Below are 18,561 nucleotides of genomic sequence, written 5' to 3' on the forward strand. Positions count from 1 at the left end.
TAAGAAATTGTAAGTTTGAAAAAGAAATATAAGTTAGAGAAAGACAAAGAGAAAAAGTAAAGGAAAGATGTTTCACGTTTTCTTTTTTAAAGAAATGAAAAGAAAATCTTCGTATAAAGACATTGTGAATATTTCATATCCTAACGAGAACTCAACTTTTTCAAAAAATAATCTCAAGTCTTTACATCACTAATTTTATTTATTTATTTATTTATTTATGTAATTTTCCAATATTTTTCTCATCGGTTATAACAAATTATAAGTGCAAGAAAATTTAGAAGAAAAGTTGATCAATGTTATAGATTATATAATTGAGATTTTAGAGGAATATTCTACCTGCTTGTGTCTTGCATATGGTCTAATTTCCGTTACAACTAATAAAGTGTTATGTTAGTATGTTAATACGAGCTTATTACAATTCTAAATGCTATTGAACTAGAAAAAAATATCAAATAACATTTAAATTGAAAGTATATGGAACATGACGTTGGTTCACATATATAATTTTTTTTAGAAAAAAGAACTGTAGAAAGTAAGTTAGAACCTCTATTTTAAAAGAAAAATACATGACAAAGATGAAAATGAGAACTTAAAATCAGTCAAATAATTCAACACACTTTAATTATTTGAACTAAGCTTGAGTTGATAATAAAGATTTATTTTTGAAAATTTGACCAAATCATCCCCCAAACTACAAAATGTTCTATTGATTGCCCTCTTAAATTTTGTAGTTTGTTACAATTGTACCTTTGAACTCTTGGCATAAATGGTGCAACAGAGGATTTTGCTAAATTAAAGACTAACCAAGTGATTAGGCTAATAATATAGATAGAAACAATCTAATGAAAGGTTTAAGAAGGATACTCGTACTTTTAGAAACTTGGAGTTGTCCACTCAACCAACTCATTTTGTTAGTGTGAACATGAGCATAACTCGAGGGTAAATAACATATACTATTTCTTTTGGAGTAGTATTTGCACAATTTTGTAGCTAACGAATCATATATACAAGTTGTGAGTAACTATTTCCTCTATAACCTTTGGATGAATCACAACAATGCAACAAGAATAACATATGTTGGTGCAATCAAGAGGCTTCCTTGAGAATTCAGCTGTAGCAGGAGTGAAGTGGCTAAGCTAATTCAGCACGATCCCGAGCAAGTTGAAGGTCTGTTGGTCTATGCTTTTGGACACTGTGCTGCACTCATCTTCCCTGAAACTTCTCTTCTTCTTGTGGCATTAGGACATATCTCCAAGCAAGGCTCTTTGAGAATGCTGTCTTCTTCAGGCAGAGGAGGAAGAACGCCAAATTTAAACTGTCAATTCAGTTGCCCCACGAGGAAGAAAAGGGAAAGGTTAAACCAAAAAGAACTTATGTGTATTCTCTACTTTTCCCTTTTGAAGGGTTTATGAAACATCAATGGTAATTCTATAATTTTGGAAAGAATAGGAGAATTTTTCAAATATATTTAGACAAAATGAAATGAAATGTCTATAGACTAATGTAAGGTGCTGATGGGTATCATTAAACAGATGGTTTATAGCCGGAACGTATGTTTCCCTCCCAAATCTGTTAAGTTCAACCACCATAAGATCAGAATCAAAGACTGCGACAACACATTGCATACACTAGTTTCCAAAGAAGTCACAAACTAATAGATTTAGTTTATTCCATTTCATAGGAAATTATATAATGAAATCTTCATAAAATTAGAGCTTATATATGTCAGACTGTCAACAACATTGTTCGGTTAAAGCTTAAACAGAGATGCATCATTTTAATCTGATATGATATCATGTAACAGGAAACGACTTCAACCCACATTGTTATCCATTAGTACGACAGAAATGTTGAGCTAAGCAATAGAATTACCTGACAACTATAATCATTGAAGTTTGGCTCCATTAATAGAGGGATTCCCATCTGATCCTTGAAGAAACTCTACATCAGAATCAAGATTGTTGAGATTGGTTCGAGTCGAGACAAATGAATAGCGTATGAAGAATGAAGACTCTCGAATGAACAAGGTGTTCCTAAATAACCAGTAATGTAAAGAAAGAGATGAGATATATAGATTTTAAGAACAAACCTGAGTCGGAAGCTTGCAGGTGTTTATACAAATTCCTATGCATTTGCTTTCTTCCAAGTACTTACACTTTTCAACGAAGACCTGCATAAAAAAGCAACAGAGTGAAAAACAAGCTTTGACTATTCGGTTGAAATTCATGAATATGGAAATCAATATTTTATACCCCACTTTGGCAAGACGATCCATCAGGTAATTCAATTGAATTTACTGTGCACGTTCCCATAAGCCATTGACAAGTCAACGCCGTCACCCTCGCTTTAACATAGAAGAAGAAAAAAAGGAGCAGAGCAGTTCAACTAATATTCAAAATTTTACACCAAACAGATATAAGTCAAAACAAACAAAAGTAACTGATGTCCAGATAAAAAGGAATAAGATCCAAACTTTTTGTGCAACAAGGGATCTACTTCCCAATTGAGCACCCAAATATAGTACTACTCTTCTGGACGTTTTATAGAAGTTTCGATGAAATCTGTTACATTTGTGTTTGCATTATCACACACAATACGATCCAAATTATAATTTACAGGGCTCAATTATAAAGAATACTTCTAAACTTTTCCATTTATTTCGAAAATATTCTTATACATCCTAAAATTGCAATAGTACTCACTCTCTTATACATTTCAAAACTACATTTAGAGTAAAAATCAATTAAATTTTAGACGGTCACCAAGGATTGAAAGGGTGAGGATGTGACTGATTCAAATTTCAGTTTACAGTTGTCACTACAAAATTCCATGTCTCAATTTCTAACATAGTTCGAGGCAAATTTTTATAATTAACCTAATTTAAAGATAAAGATAAAGACTGAAGGCTTAACTCACCGACCATAATGGCAGCCACTTTCCCACCAGCTATAGGCGATACCAAAATTCGATAAAGTTTCAACAGAAGAGGAGGAAACAAAGCTGTTAAAATCCGAACCTGTAGCAATAACCATAGTTTCATAATGAAATCTACGAAGCTGGCTAGTCTCTAATACAATTTTCAATCAGTCTCGGATATTCAAAGAGTTACAAAAGAATTAGAAGCTCTATCTCTACACACACATATATCTCAAAAAAGAAATACCGACGCTTCTATGGTCTCAGAATTGGTTCTGCCCGTCATTGTGAGCCTGCTAGCGACTTCAATTAGTCCACCATATCCAGGTTTCTCAGAATCCCAGCCCACCTCCTGCCATGATATCACTCATTAAAGATATAAACAACCTGAACCATGGGATTTTGCTTCGAAACCTAATTCGAACTTTCGAAATAAAACAACCTGAACCATTTTGCTCCGGAAGACGTTGAGGAAGAAGTCGTCGAGAATTCCAGGCTTGTACTCAGACTTCGAAGATGTCCCATCCTTTATCTATGGGTTCAAAGACAATGAAGACAAAGATGAAGCAGAATTAAGCTGATTAACATATCGAACGAGTTCCGAAATGGAGAAGGGAAGATTGAAATCTTACCGATCCAGATTGAAGTGCGGAACAGGAGAGGATAAAGGGACGATTTCGAAGGTGGGATTTGGAGGAGTTGAAGCGAAGAGGAGCTGAAGAGATGGTTGGTGGATGAAGAAGAAGAGCCAGTGGCTTCATTTTCACTTCCACATGAACAACCGAAAAGCTACACTTTTTGGTGGAACGAATATCCAATTTTTGTAATTGTGAACTATTTTCATAATAGAACAAAATGGATTTTATTTTTGGTGTTTTTATATATTTCAACGAATTGACTATTCAATGTAATTTTCACCAACTTAAAAACATCGATAAAATGTTAAATTTATAGATATATTTTTTAAAAGAATTTACAAATGTTGATTGTTACTTATTTATTTTGTTTACGATACATTGAAAATGTCAATTTATCCTTTTTATACTATATATTAAAAGTATGATTTGATCTCAAAAATTCAAATTATATACACGCACAGACTCTTGATTATAAACAAATCACATTTTAATTATCACTACTAACACTTTTAGGAGTGAAGCAAGTGATCTGAGTTAGTTTTTAACTGAAACGAACATTTCTTTACGCTTGATTGCGCTCTGACCAATCAGTCCGGTGGTCTGGTTAATTTGAGAGGCGATTCTTTTCCTGTTTGAGCAGAAGGGATAGCATTGCCAAAGAATAGGAGATGGATATCAGAGCACTGAACAGAGAAGGATGAAGAGAGCGGAATAGTCAAGGGTTGTGAGAGCTAAAATGGCGAAGAGAGGCAATAGAGAGGACAGCAGAGGGAAAAGGAGTGAGAGAAGTGCTGAGTTGAGCGTGCTATTGCGCTCGCCAACCAATCAACGAGCAAAATCAACCCCAACGAACATATACCCTAAAATTGACAGATTTTGGTTTGGTTGATCGATGAGTTATCGGACAGCTAAACTCTTCAAAAGTTCAATCTCATCTCATTAAAACATCGTGGATCAAATAATCACCCAATAGGCTACTATAATTTTCGATATACAACAAATCCCAATAATGAATATATGATGTTTTGATATATATCAATTGATGTCCATTCGCCGATGTAATGCTCACCACTGACGTGCAAAAAGTCTCCTTAATTGAATTCCGATGGCCACTAGAAAATTCCAAGAACCTAAAGAGTATAACATTTCAAAGTTTATAAAAACAAAGTTGCCAAATCAAGTCCCAAATAAAGCATATTACACAAAACAAAAAGGACTTTGGTAAGCACTTCTCTCTCCCTGCCCAGCCACCAGAGGCTAATACCGCAGTAACATGGACGAACACTTGAATGAATATACCAAGCCATATCTCATCCGAAAAACTATTTCTATGATAACGGATATGTCGGTTAGGAGAAGAGAAAAACAATTACTTGAAAGGTAGAAGCCCGAGATGCTAAATGCTCTCCATTGTCCAACGCAGCCAATCATATTTTCATTCTCAGGGTTATGTTGTTTATTTTGATTGTAGATTTAGGTCGATAATGCTCGTCTGTGTCCACCTCCTCAATCTCCTGGAAAGTACATTGTTTCACAAACATCAATATTATGATAAAACAATCAAAAGATCAAAATATATACATCAAGTACAACCAACTAAAATAGAACAGAAAACAACTTAATCAGATGCATCGATTCCTAAACAAATGCAGGAAGATATTGATCTATTGGAAGATACAGTAAAGGATGTTCTAGTAGATGAAGTTCGGTCAGATTTGAAATTAGAAATTGAAATTTCTCACCAAGTTCAATTAGAAGTGAAATCATATGAGAAGTACATCACAACATAAAACAGAAGCCAAAGTTTATCATCACCTGTACAACGTGTTCGCCCTTGATTACTTGCCCGAAGATGATCAGCTTCTCACTAAGATCTGGAATTGGTGCAGTTGTAATGAAAATCTCAAATCCTTTGTTCTTAGGTTTCCCCCTTGGTGTGCCGACTAAAAAGGCGTCGTGTTTTAAACTGATTGCACAAATTACAACTATTAGATACACCTGAAATTGAAGAACTGCAAGATATCAACCATCAACAATGAATTAAAAGGCATCAACCTTGCATCAGGCTGACTATGATGCTTTCCTCCCAGAATCCAATCTTCTGCGACCCCAAGATCTTGGCTATTGCCCACTTGAATTGAATAGTGTTTTATCACATGATGAAACAGCATTCCACTAAAACGATTCTTTTGACTGAAAATCCAACGTTTCAAAGGTTTATGTATAATTTCATGGGAAGTTGCACTATTATTTAACAGAATAATTATAAGAAAGAAATAAAGAACGGCCCTGAGAAATTATTAAATTATAGCTACGAGTGAACATTATGCCAAACAAGAGTAAATGAAAATGAACCGCTCATGGAACTCTGTGTTTTGTAGATGGAGTTTAATGGCACTTGGCAACATTCAATTTGACATGTTCTCAGTTCTCCTCTAATCAGTCAAAATCACTATGAAATGTAGACGTATGTTTCACATTTATAATGCTCACCATAAATCAATAAACTCATCAACGACTTCAGGGGCACTTTCTTTGTAAAGTTCCACAACTATTGTGCCCTTTGAAGTACTGAAAACCTAAATAACAGCGAGAAAACATGACAATTATCATAAGTTAATAAGTTTGTATGAATAGTTACAAGGCAGATGGGGGGGATGGATTTAATGGGAAAACCTACAGCATATCCAGGTAGATCTGACTTTTTTGCATCCATCAGAGAGGCTTCAGTCTGTAAAACAATTAACAGACTCAAAAAGTAAGGATATATAAATCATGAAAATTTTATGTTATGACGATAAACTACACTGAGATGTGCAAGATTGGATTAAGGATTATCAGGTAGATCACTAAAAATGAAGAAGTGAATTGAATCTGCTAGCAAATTAACTGAGGAATCATCAATTTCATACTAAAAAACGAATCAAATTTGACCTACGTACCTCAGAACCAGAAAACCCATTCTCTAATTGTAATTTTGACCTGCATTGGGATGAAGAAAAATTAAGCCAGAAGATGATATTTCAACGAGGTTCCATTTCCATACAAGCAGACCAAAAAATTGTTGAACTATATTCAGGTCTCAACAAACATTAAACATTTTATTCAGGTACAAGTATTTAATTTCTCATACATATCATGAGAATATGAAGTCAGGAAAATAACACCCCTCGGATACTAACCTATGAGACCAATGTCTGTATGAGGTATGCAGGAAAAACACAAACAAAGCAACAATCAAGCTGCACGTGAGAATTGTTGTAAGACTAATCCGCGAAGGCCCTTTCTTCTTTTTGCTTTGTTGAAGCAAAGCTTGCGGCTTCATCTTTGCCATAATATCGAATTCTCAGTTTCAAGCTACAGAAAGTTCCACTGCAGGAATCCATAAAGAACAACGTGAGCCTTAATACTTCACATTTTATACAAGTCCTCCCAAATCCAAATTTACAGAATCAGTAATATCATTCCACTTTACAAAATTCTCCAGACCCTGAAGTTGGAAATTCATGCAGCACCATCAACAAGCATATGAAGGTAGATGGCAGTTGTTTTTAAACTTGCAGTGCGATTCACAAGTATATGAAAAAGTAAATCAAGAAAACCATCCAATAATTACTAAAAATGGCACATCTCTCGTCTAAACACCTTCAATTCTGAACTATCTAACAACAATCCACTGAAATCTACAAACAAGTTGTGAACTAAGATCGAACAATCAACCCACAAGAGTGCAAGCGAAAACCCATCATCCATCACCTCATAGGATACTAATTCAATCAAAATAGATCAAAGTTAAACTAAGCCGCATACAAACTTGAAGTCGAATTGTGCAACAAACTGTGTAATAACTTCAATGAAGAAGCCTTATGGATTAAGGGGAGGGAAGAATTACAAAAAAAATACCGGAAATTTCTCAAAGCGCCGAGAATTTCTCTGTAGATGTAATAAATCTGGCAGTTGGAAGGGATTCTTTCTTTTTTTTTTTTCTGAATTCGGTGGCCCTTTTGTTCGAAACAGGAAGAATATTGAGTTCGAGGTTTTCGTTTGAATTTTTTAATTTCTTTTTTCTTATTTTCTACTTTCTTCCTTTTTCCAGGTAAATGACAGTTGGTCTTGAGGGAGATTAAATGGGCCCGCGTTTGGTAATATCGAAGGCCCGGCCCAATTATGATTTGACTAATTTCTGGTTTAGGGTAATTATAATAGGTAGCAATTTTTAGAATAATTATTAAGTATGTAACAATATTTTAAAAAATTGCAAATATAGCAAAGTCTATCAGTGATAGACTTCTATCTTTGATAAACTCTTATGGTTTATCAGTGATAGACCAACATTTGCTACATGGTCTATCGGTGATAAACTCCTATCATTGATAGATTTTGACAGATTTTGCTATATTTGCAATTTTTTTAAAATGTTGCTACATACTTAATTATTTTGAATATAATTGCTACATTTGCAACTATCCCTTCGGTTTAAAATCGCTTTTTTCATATATACAATTATTGAAAATCATAACTAAAATTAATAATTTAATCGTTGGGTTTAGTTTGGAATTATTTAATCCTAAGTACTTTCAGTTTTGTAATAATTAGGTTGTTATATTATAGAATTTGTAACGATTTAGTCATTAGTGTTGACATTGTTGAATATTTCTAAAAGATGCAAGTTTTCGTTATAAAATAATAAGTTTAACGTATAATTTTGATCGTTTTTTATGGTAGGGGTTAAATAGTAACAATTTAGTTTTTAAATTTTATCATAAAACAATTTAGATTTTGTTAAAAAATATATATTTTTGAAAAGTAATATAAAAAATAAGGTAAAAAGAAAAATATTAACAAAAATATGGTAATTTAGGTTAGTCGTGTATCTGTACACAATTTTGTTTGAAAATCATAGACGGGGTTCACGACTTCAATGAAATGATACATGAACCCCACACCTTTTTCTTTTTTTTATTATTTAATATATATATATAATTAAATATTCAAATCCCAAGATTACAATTTTCAAAAATATTTTTCTTTATTAAATATCTTTCTAAATTCTAATTTCTAATTTTCCAAAATATCTTTCTTTATTAACTATTTTTCTAAATTTCAAATTTCAATTTTCAATTAAAAAATATATATGAACAAAATATGTTATAAAAATATATATTAAACAAATATTTGCAATCCTGTTATTGACAAAATTATTTGTTGTCATAACTCTTTTTATTTTGATTATAAGAGAAAATTAGATATTCTTATCCTGCAATAAAATTATATATTTTGATTCTAAAAAAAATAAATATTCTAATTTTCATATAATAAAATTATTCTTGCCATAAGTTTTCTTTCATTTTGATTTTTAAAAAAATTAAATATTTTGTTAATATCGATAGATTTGTTAATATCGATAGATTGCAAATATTTGTTTAATATATTTTTTAATAATATATTTTGTTAATATATTTATTTTTTAAAATAATTGAATATTAGAATTTGGAATTTAGAAAAATATTTATTAAGTTCCTAAATTTTTGTTTTTGTATATTTTGGGTTGTGAACTTTTAAAAGTGTCGTGGATTTCAAACTTATGGTTTTATGTCTAATAAACTTATAGTCTCAATAGACGTACTTTGACTATTCTATGTTATATTAGACAAATAAAAAACCAATTTTGTATATAATAAATTAGTTATTGAAAGAAAAAAATCGAACAAGTAAGAGACTCATTAAACATAGGATCGAAAACCTATTTTATATTTTGAAATTTGAAAATGAACTTAGGACACAACATCAAAAGTTTATGATACTACTAGATATTTTTAATATATCAAAGCTTTTTTAGACACAAATATATAAAAAGTAAACTGAACTTGTAAAGTTACGTCTATAAATAATCCAAAACAATTAGAAGACGCTCTTATTATTCGTAATGTCCGTCTTTGTCATTTGTGTCATTCCTTCTCCATCTTCTTCATTCAAAAAACGGGAAGAGTTCTTCTTCCATGAATAATAAGTAGGAAAATACGTAAATTTTATCCCTCGGATGAAGATACAAGTCTTAATCATTCTCGTTTTAAGAATCATCGCTAGTTGTGAGTGTATGAAATATGATTATTTTGAAGGTATAATTTTACTAAGATAATCATATTAAAAAAAAAAAAAGTGTTATTACTTATGGAGGATTACATTGTCTACGATAATAATAATCATAATCATAACCTAATTTAAACTTATCCCTAATTCGTTTAAAAGTATATAATTATTTTTCTTGTTTAACGTAGGCTACAAGTTGAGAATGATTGCTCATCAACCATGGTGATAAACATATTTTGTTTTCCAAGACATATAATTTCATCATTGAAAAATAAAAGAACACCTTTTAGTGGTTAATCAATTTTCCTTTCTTACTTGTGATAGAAAGTTTAGATATTAAACCAATTTGTCAGTTACTTGAATTGGTAAAAGTATTTATTAGTTTCTTACTTGTTAATAGTAGTCTGCTCCACATGTTGCATTTGACTCGATCGCCACTATATTAAGAATAGTATAATAGAAGAAATGTTAAATTGTAAGTTTATCTCTTGACTTATTCCGATATCTATTTGAACTATGAACTTTAATTAAAAAAACATCTAATGGTGAACTTCTTAATTTGGGATCCAACAAATTATGAACCTCTAAAAATGATCTATTAAGTCATTCATGCTTCGGTTTTGTTCTCAATATATCATTAATTTTCTAAACATTGTATTAAATAAATTATTTACTTGTTTAGACATTTTGAAAATAGTATGAACCTACATAAATAGTTTTGTTTTTAAATATTACAAAATAAACCGTAGTATTTATAAATATAACAAAATTTAACTAATCTACAAGTGATAGATACTAATAGACTATATTAAAATTTAAAATAATCTCTATTAAAATTTAAAAAACAACAAATATTTTTAAGGCTCGAAAATTTAAAGAACTCAATAGACATAAAATTAATATTACTGTATAACCTAAACCTTTTGGGACTTGGGTCAACTATCTGCTAACAGTTATATCAACTAACACATAAATTTTTATAAGGGTATCAATTTACACCTTGACTAGAGAAAAATTGCATGAGACTTATTCGTTAGATGTCTACATTCTTGGTAGACAGATCAATTTGGATTCTCATTGAGGACTATTTAATAGTTCATGCATCAAATTCTAATCATTCAAAGAAGTATTGTAAAATAATTTCTTAGTAAATACTAGGGAAAATTTGAAAGTTCCCAAAACATCAAAACTTCTCTCTAGTACTTTCCAATATTCCAATATGAATACCCCATAGATTTCTTGTAATTTTGTTTCCTTTATATTATAAACGCTACAGTTTAGATCAACAAAGCAATAGGAAAGAAAGTTGAAAAGGAAAAGAATCACGATATCACGATATCAATCCATACACAACTTTTCCATTCACTATCTAAACTTAACAACAGCCTACACCCACATGGCACAACCCAAAGTGGACATCTTATAATAAACCAACAATTAAAACCTCATAATAAAAAACCTGTTAGCCCCACAAAGAACAGCAGAAAGTGGAAAGTTTTGTAAAGAACAACAAGTTGCGAAGAGGAAAGTTGATCGATAATACAATTCAAAAAGAAGAAACACTCACTTCTAAGGGTGGTTGTTGTTGTCCATGGATGTAAGAGCCACATTTTGAGGTCTGAGAACTGTGTACTCAACAGCCACACTTTGGGGTCTGAAAAGTCTGTACACAACAACAACAGAGAGGCACAAAGAGATTACTGAGATCAAGAGGGCAAAAATACTCGCAGTGCTCCCCGAGCCACTCCCATGTGACGATGAGGTCAGTTTTGAACTACTGGAATAGAAATCTAAAGATGTCCAATCGCAGTGAATTGAATAGTGTCCAGAGCCATGCCATGGCTTCCCATCCACAGGATACCAAAATGCAGCCGACATCTTACTTGATCCACCAATGACAAACTGCGCATCCTGCAGTTTTCAGGTGACAACAATTTTAAACGTTGCCATATATGTGTTTTTTCTTTAGTTGTGTAGATGATGATGTAGGTGTCATTCAGAAACAAATAGAATCCTAGTACATGGGTGGATGTTGCAGGAATAACAAGGTGCGTTTCATAAAAATTTTGTTTTGAGTTTAATTGTTTCCGGTATTGGAACAGTTAAAATCATACTTTTGTCCTTGTAATTTTAACTTTAGTTTATTTTGATTCATGTAATTTTAAAAATGTTCATCTTGTACTTTCAAAATGTCTATTTTTGTCCCAAAATGATCCAAAAGCATTTTCTAAAGTACCAGAACCACGCTAGTTGTAAACCTATTAAAGTGAGCATTTCCCCCATTTAATGATTAAAGAGCAGAGTTTTTATTTTATTCACGATAATTGGTGGATCAATCTTTTTAAAATTGAATTACAAAACAAAGAAAATATGCTTTTTAGAAAAGTATAACATTTCCCTCTTCTAATCAATGCTCACTAGTAACATGTTTAGTAACATTGGATGGATCTCTGTGAAGTCTCGAGAATATAAACCAGTTGCACGATTTTGAGCCATTCCTTTTTCTATCTAACGTGAATTCTTTACATAAATGTGTATCAGAAGGCTTTCTAACCTGTTGAAGACGATCCGAGGTTCTTAAAGGCCTAGAGAATTCGAAATAATAAGTACCCTTTTGGTTATCTGATGAATATGGACTATCTTCCTCCACGAAACCTGCAAAGAACTCCTCAGTTTGATACTGAATATAAAGTAAAATCATCTATGCATAATTGAAATGAATACTAAGATCAAGATAAAACTCATGTACAACAATAAAGATTGTTGATGATTTCGGTGATGTTATGTATTGAACATCTCACATCAGCCTTCTCACGGAAAAGATTGTGTAAAAGGAAATCCGAGTATCATCACTGAAATAGCAAACTTTTAGGCCCATGGTTGAAATGTATAAACATAAAAGAGAGGAGAAATAATTCAAGCTTTGTTTGGTAACTATTTCGTTATTATTTTTTATTTTGAAAACTACCCCTTGATAGCATTATAAGCTTAAGTTTCAAAAATCAAAATCCAAAAACTAAAAAGTTAACAAAACAGATCTTAGCCTTTCAGTGTGACATTGTGAGTACTTCATTAGTGGGAGCCATGGAAAATAGTTATTTAGAGTGACAGGAAAGATTGGACTATTTAACCACTGCTAGTTGTTAATTTGACACAATCTTCTATCAACGTTACAGTCAAATCAATGGCCTCTCCTGTACCATAGTCCATACAAACAATAACAAGTTTTCCTTTCAGTCACGCTTTCAATTTTCACAGAACTTGAAGCTATAAAATAAGCATCAAACTTCTTTCATTTTACACATGTAATATTTCTTATTAATCCCACAATGAAGCTATTCAATTACCTGAATGATGGGAAAAGCTGCTGTGCCACCATGCACCTTTCCAGTCGTTCTTCGCACTTGAATCATTTCCTGAAATTGGAATATGTTTATCTCTTGCAAGTTTTATGATCATGCGGAACATTAAACAGATGCTTTCAGAAACTAGACAAGAAAATTAGTAAGAGTTAAACATTAACATGAAATTTGGAAGTAAGTGGCCTGGGAGATGGAACACAAAGTCATGAGAGAGAATTTAGAGGAAACAAGCCTAAATTTCGCAATTCAGAAAACTAAAAATGAAATTGTAATTAAACGGGGCCCATGATAAATGCATTGAAATAAATAGGAGTTTCCAATAAAAGTTAACCTATTGGTTTGCACTTCGCAATGAATATTAACATAAATCATGGTAACTAAATGATAAAATAAGCTAGAAATAGAAAGGCCATCGTTGGAGAGCAAACTTAGGTAACTGTCCAAGAGTTGCAGACTTGCGGTCCACTAGCTGAATTATTAAGGGGAGGTGTCTTAATATTCTTAAAAATAATTCGCTCGGAGTGCTCATTTTGATAGGCATATCCTGCAGCCACAGGGTAAGAAAACTGCAATATCCAGTCCTCGATTATCTTATCATTGAACATGATCATTCAGTAAATTTAACAACACCCGTCAAAAAAAATTTAGTATATCAGGGGTTGTCATGTAAGGCCTCGTCAGTCCAAGGTATGCCAAACACCCCTGGAGTTTCCAGGTCTAAGTAGCAGTACTAGGACCCAACTAATAAAATGGAATACTTTCTTCAATGTCGTTGTCCTCATTCCTAAATTTGTTTGTCATCTTTAACACTAGCTCTTAACCTTTTTTCTTTACATCCAAGAATGTTTTGATCAGCTTCTGAGCACTCAAATATTCTCATGAACAACTGCTTAACCCTACTATGTTTGGTCGTCAAGGAATCTAATGCTTGTTTGTAGAGAACAAGCTAGCTACTGGGTTTAATTTTTCTGTGCCATTTTCAAAAAACTCTAGCCTCTAGTAATCATTTCATAATACTTGTACATACATGGATCAACTTTGTTTTTATAAGAGAAAAAAATTGTAGGCTACATAACAAAAAAGTACTCTGAACTTTGTCATTTGCTTAAAAAATACCTTATTCTTCCCAAAGCTGGATATTACCCTTGATCTTTCGTAGACGTAAAACTAACCTCGGAGTATAAATCTGTCAAAATATTTGATGAAATTTAGAATTTGGAATGGGTGTGGTGTGGCATTTCTAGGTCCCAATTTCTGTTCTAGGTCACCACTAACCACACTATATCAGGTCCCAATTTTCATCCAACACTCCCTCAGATTTCTACTGCAATGATAGTTTTGAAACATTTATGAAAGCGTAAGGGTAATATTGCATCTTTAGGGAGGAAAATGGGGGTATTTTTTAAATAAATGGTAATGTTCAAAGGGTGTCTTTTTGTGTTTTAACTAAAAAGAATAACTATGTAATTCGGTTTGCATAATTACCAGATGGGCCAATTCCATCTAAGTATCTACAATGAGGATTCCAAGCATACACGTCCACCAAATGTCCAAATCTGTTTGCATAAAGAGGTGGTCAGATACATCAGCATGCAAGTTATTTATTATATCGTCTTGAAAAGAAACTGAGCACTAGTGCTTTTATAGGTGTGAAGGTGATGAAAATATGATTTTATGCACCTGTCACCTCCAGTTCCAATGTCTAAATTGTTCCCACCATACAACCGTCCTGGAATAGCATTTCCAATGGAAAAATGCATGAGGTCCACTTCATATCCCTTGCAAGTTTTGTTCGTGCAAGTATCCTTTCCTTCCTTACAGCCACCCATCTTAAGAAAGACGGGAATTGTTATCTTAGTTTAAACCTCAAAGCCATGAAAAATAATGCCATGAAAAACAGCCCGGTAACTTACACTGTGATAGGTGGCACTCTCACCAATCTGGAACATGAGAGCAACTGATGGACATTTGGAACTGTCACTGCACAAAATAAATCGTATCCCACATCATATTTGAACAAAGCGTGCCATTCAGATACATATCCATCAGAGCAAACAAAGATATGCTAAAATATTGTTCCTAAACTCGCAGTTCAAGTTCAAACGCACGTCGTGGGAACATTATTTCAAATGTACAACCATTAAGATTGCCTAATTCCACAAACAGAATCAGAAGAAAAAAATGAGTTCCAAATAGATTTCCATATCAGGAAACAAAATCTAAAAAGCGAGTACAAGTACAGTAAAGTGTATCGGATTAAATCCCATCCACTTTCTGGAAGCTGAAAATGTGATTAGACACACGAACATGCATAAAAAGAAAAATAGAGATCAATCGAATGATATTAGTCCAGATTCAAACAAACCCTTTTGAGTATTGATATTGCCCATCGACCTGGAGCAAGAAGAAAACGTCCTTCCCATCATGTAAAGCCTGCAAACAAATCCCAAACGCCATAAGAATCCAAACGAACAAAAAAAACACAGCAAAATGCGCACAAGGGAACAATAATCCATCAAATGAAATTTGAAAGAAAAAGCACCTTAACGGTCATCTTCCCACCACTATATTCTTTGTCTTCATCTGGGTCAAGAGCCGGTAAGAGAGAAAACTCGAATCCATCAATGTCGTTCCAATCATCAGCGTGTCCATCGAGAGTAATGATGCCGGGGCGAAACTCGGCTACAATTCCAATATCGGAGTCCGATTCGCAGCTCCACTCGCCGGATTCTTGGTGGGATTTGACCGGCCTGATCGGCGTGAAACCAGAGAGAAGCAGTAGAGCAAGAAGAAGAGGAATCATTTGTTGCTGATGAGGATTCTTCTTCTGGGTTCGGCTCTGGAAATGGATTGGTGGCTTCGGCTGACCCGGACCATAAGCAGCTGCTGCCGTGGTTGACTAAAAATGGCGTCATTTTATGGTCTGTATGCTATAAAATTTCACCGCTTTTGGCCATTTCCAGGAGCCATCGTCGCGACCTTTTAGAGGGAACCGTTGTTTGATTCTGTCCATTCTGCCTAACTTACCCTTGGTCGGGTTTTTTGGTTCAACATTTTATAAAATATCTGAAAATATAAAAAGTGGAAATTAGAGAATTTTTTTAATGATATTATTTTTAAAAAATAAGGTATAGAAGTTGTGACCCGATCTACGACTAGTCGGAGTTATAGATGTTTACGACTTGAGCTGTGAGCCAAAATCGTGCAAGGAGTTCATGACTTCCATGAGCTGTGAACCAAAATCGTGGAACTTATAGAAAGATCCACGATTTCTATGAACCGTAAGCCATATCACATCTTTTTTTATTCTTTTTCCTTTTCTTCTTTATATATATAAATATCCCAACCTCCCGCTACCAATTCTAAAAATATATATTTTCGGATTAAATTAACCCACTTTTTCAATTTTAATTTTATTATTTTTTATTAACAAACTTATTTATTCTTTTTTCTTCCTAAGTTGTATATTAAATATTTTAATCTTCAATTTCTAATTATTTTTATTAAATTCACATTTTCTATTTAATTTAATTGTTTCCTTATTATCAAACTTCTTTATTCATTTGTTTTCTTTCATTTTTTTTCAGCTACTATTTCTTTCAATCATCCTTCTTCTTTCTTTCCAAATCTTATTTCTTTACATTGGTCTTTCTTTTTTTTTCTCTTCTTTTTATCCCTATAACTTTTTTTATCCTCTTTCTTGTTTTTTTATATCGTTTTTATTCTCTTTCTCTTCTTTTTTTTCACTACGATTTCTTTTCATGGTCTTTATTCTTTTCCTCCATTAGGCTAACTAAATCTAAAACTTGTATAAAAAATCTTCAAAAAAATCGTTTAGATTGAAGTATTCAAATCTAAATTAAAAAAAATAAACACCAGATAAATTTTTTAAAAAAAAGTGTAAACAAATCCAAACGTGCATAAAAAGAACGTTGAAGAAATTCTTTTAGCTAAATACATGATCCAAATCTGTACCAAATATATTATGTGTCTTGTTGATGGCTTAGTTGATAGAGTATTTTTTGTATCTTCCATCGTAGGGCGATGAACCTTTTTCGTTTTCGAAATTATTCAATATTTTGCCACTTTGTTATATTTTCTAAAAAATATCTATTTAATATATATATATATATATATATAAGGAAAAATAAACAAAAAGGTTTGTTGATTAAGAAAACAATAAAAATTAAATATGAAAGATAAATATAATAAGAAAATTAAAATTGAGATCTTTTATGTATATAAAGAATAAATAAATAAATAATTTTTTCAATAAGAAAATAATAAAATTAAATTTGGAAATATAAGGTTAATTTAGTAAAGAAATATAATTTTAGAATTATAATTTTGAGGTTGCAATATTTAATATATAATAAACAATAATAAAAAAAGGTGTGAACAACTCACTAAAGTCCCCGATTAGGGAGTCTACGAATTCATTATCCTATTTTTGTCTACAATTTCTCTCCTACCATATTTTTTATATTATTTTTAAAAATAATGTTATTAAAATAAAAGTTATTTCGTGGTATATAGGAATGCTATAGGTTTTTTTATGAAAATAATTATTTTGTATTTAATTTTATCAAATTAAAATTGACAGTTCTATATAATAGTAATAAATGGATTAATGAAAGAATAAATATAATTCAATATATTGATAAAATAAATTAGTTAAAGAAATATTATAATTGTAATTCTCAATAAAAGTTGCATAGTTTATAATTAAAACTAATTCGTTGATATATTTAATGATTGGAAAATTGTCAAAAGTCGTAAATTTAACAAAATATTTATAAAATATATTAAAATTTTAGATTCTATCATTATCAATAATATACTTTTTATCTCTATCATTGATAAAATTCAAAATTTTGTTATATATCGTAAATATTATAGTTTATTTTCTTATATTTAAAAATGTCTCTTAATATCAAATTAATTGCAGTCTAATTTTAAATTTAATTAAATAAATACAAAAAATGTATTTTTTTGTCAAGTTTATATTATTAAGAAGTTAAAATAATAATAATAATAATACAAAGTCGAACCATGCATGGAAAGTGATTGTAGGAAATCTACCCTTTTGCAAGGTACGACAAATCTAGAAAGCAATGAAAATGTCGAGAGAAATGGACCAAAACTCATCAAACAAATATGAGGTTCAATGTCCAACCAGGGCTCAAGGGTATGTTTGCAGTATAATTTGAAACATTGGTGTATATTATAGATAGACGGTGATATTTTTATATTTTGTTTATTTTGTAATATTTGAAAATAATCTAAATCGAAAATTTTATATTGATTTGATTGCGCATAATGGTTTGTAGTACAAAGCTTTGAGATGATTGTATAGAATGCTGTTTCATTTTCTTCGGTTTGTTGATGTCAATATTAACCATTTTCAGGGGCCTTGATGTACTTTGCTCATTTGCTTAATCACGACTTCATTTGTCACGATTGTTGGCGTATCATAGATAACGGTCTACACGACTTCCTTTGCCGCAAAAATAGTACAATAGTTTTTCTTTCTCCCTTATTTTTGTCATAACTTT

The 18,561-nt window shown here is 31.7% G+C and overlaps 3 protein-coding genes across 5 annotated transcripts; all 3 read right to left on the reverse strand.

Moving 5' to 3' along the window:
- Nucleotides 1-843: 843 nt before the first annotated feature.
- Nucleotides 844-3,763, reverse strand: LOC103492751 (beta-carotene isomerase D27, chloroplastic). Of its 2 annotated transcripts, none has more exons than XM_051087690.1 (8): nucleotides 3,549-3,763; nucleotides 3,359-3,448; nucleotides 3,164-3,268; nucleotides 2,917-3,016; nucleotides 2,253-2,344; nucleotides 2,090-2,170; nucleotides 1,873-1,941; nucleotides 844-1,281 (listed from the first exon to the last, which is right to left on the reverse strand). In XM_051087690.1, the coding sequence occupies exons 1-8, from the start codon at nucleotides 3,675-3,677 to the stop codon at nucleotides 1,204-1,206; spliced, it is 744 nt and encodes a 247-aa protein (XP_050943647.1). In that variant the 5' UTR covers nucleotides 3,678-3,763; the 3' UTR covers nucleotides 844-1,203. The 2 variants fall into 2 exon arrangements, with proteins under 2 accessions (XP_050943647.1, XP_008451473.1); XM_008453251.3 differs by having other exon boundaries at nucleotides 844-1,315; nucleotides 3,549-3,760.
- A 705-nt stretch (nucleotides 3,764-4,468) lies between these two features.
- On the reverse strand, nucleotides 4,469-7,639 carry LOC103492750 (peptidyl-prolyl cis-trans isomerase CYP21-4). 2 transcript variants are annotated; one of them, XR_538322.3, is made up of 9 exons: nucleotides 7,458-7,639; nucleotides 6,737-6,926; nucleotides 6,497-6,536; nucleotides 6,235-6,285; nucleotides 6,048-6,133; nucleotides 5,610-5,747; nucleotides 5,370-5,520; nucleotides 4,928-5,068; nucleotides 4,469-4,684 (listed from the first exon to the last, which is right to left on the reverse strand). XR_538322.3 is itself a non-coding variant. In XM_008453250.3 (8 exons), the coding sequence occupies exons 2-8, from the start codon at nucleotides 6,886-6,888 to the stop codon at nucleotides 4,982-4,984; spliced, it is 705 nt and encodes a 234-aa protein (XP_008451472.1). In that variant the 5' UTR covers nucleotides 6,889-6,926; nucleotides 7,458-7,628; the 3' UTR covers nucleotides 4,469-4,981. The 2 variants fall into 2 exon arrangements, 1 of the variants encoding a protein (XP_008451472.1); XM_008453250.3 differs by having other exon boundaries at nucleotides 4,469-5,068; nucleotides 7,458-7,628.
- Nucleotides 7,640-10,950: 3,311 nt separating this feature from the next.
- Nucleotides 10,951-15,998, reverse strand: LOC103492748 (uncharacterized). Its single transcript, XM_008453249.3, has 8 exons — nucleotides 15,549-15,998; nucleotides 15,372-15,439; nucleotides 14,920-14,986; nucleotides 14,687-14,835; nucleotides 14,492-14,562; nucleotides 12,992-13,060; nucleotides 12,199-12,299; nucleotides 10,951-11,555 (listed from the first exon to the last, which is right to left on the reverse strand). The coding sequence occupies exons 1-8, from the start codon at nucleotides 15,807-15,809 to the stop codon at nucleotides 11,214-11,216; spliced, it is 1,128 nt and encodes a 375-aa protein (XP_008451471.1). The 5' UTR covers nucleotides 15,810-15,998; the 3' UTR covers nucleotides 10,951-11,213.
- Nucleotides 15,999-18,561: the final 2,563 nt, after the last annotated feature.

This window comes from Cucumis melo, chromosome 1, assembly GCF_025177605.1.
Source record: "Cucumis melo cultivar AY chromosome 1, USDA_Cmelo_AY_1.0, whole genome shotgun sequence".
NCBI lineage: Eukaryota > Viridiplantae > Streptophyta > Magnoliopsida > Cucurbitales > Cucurbitaceae > Cucumis > Cucumis melo.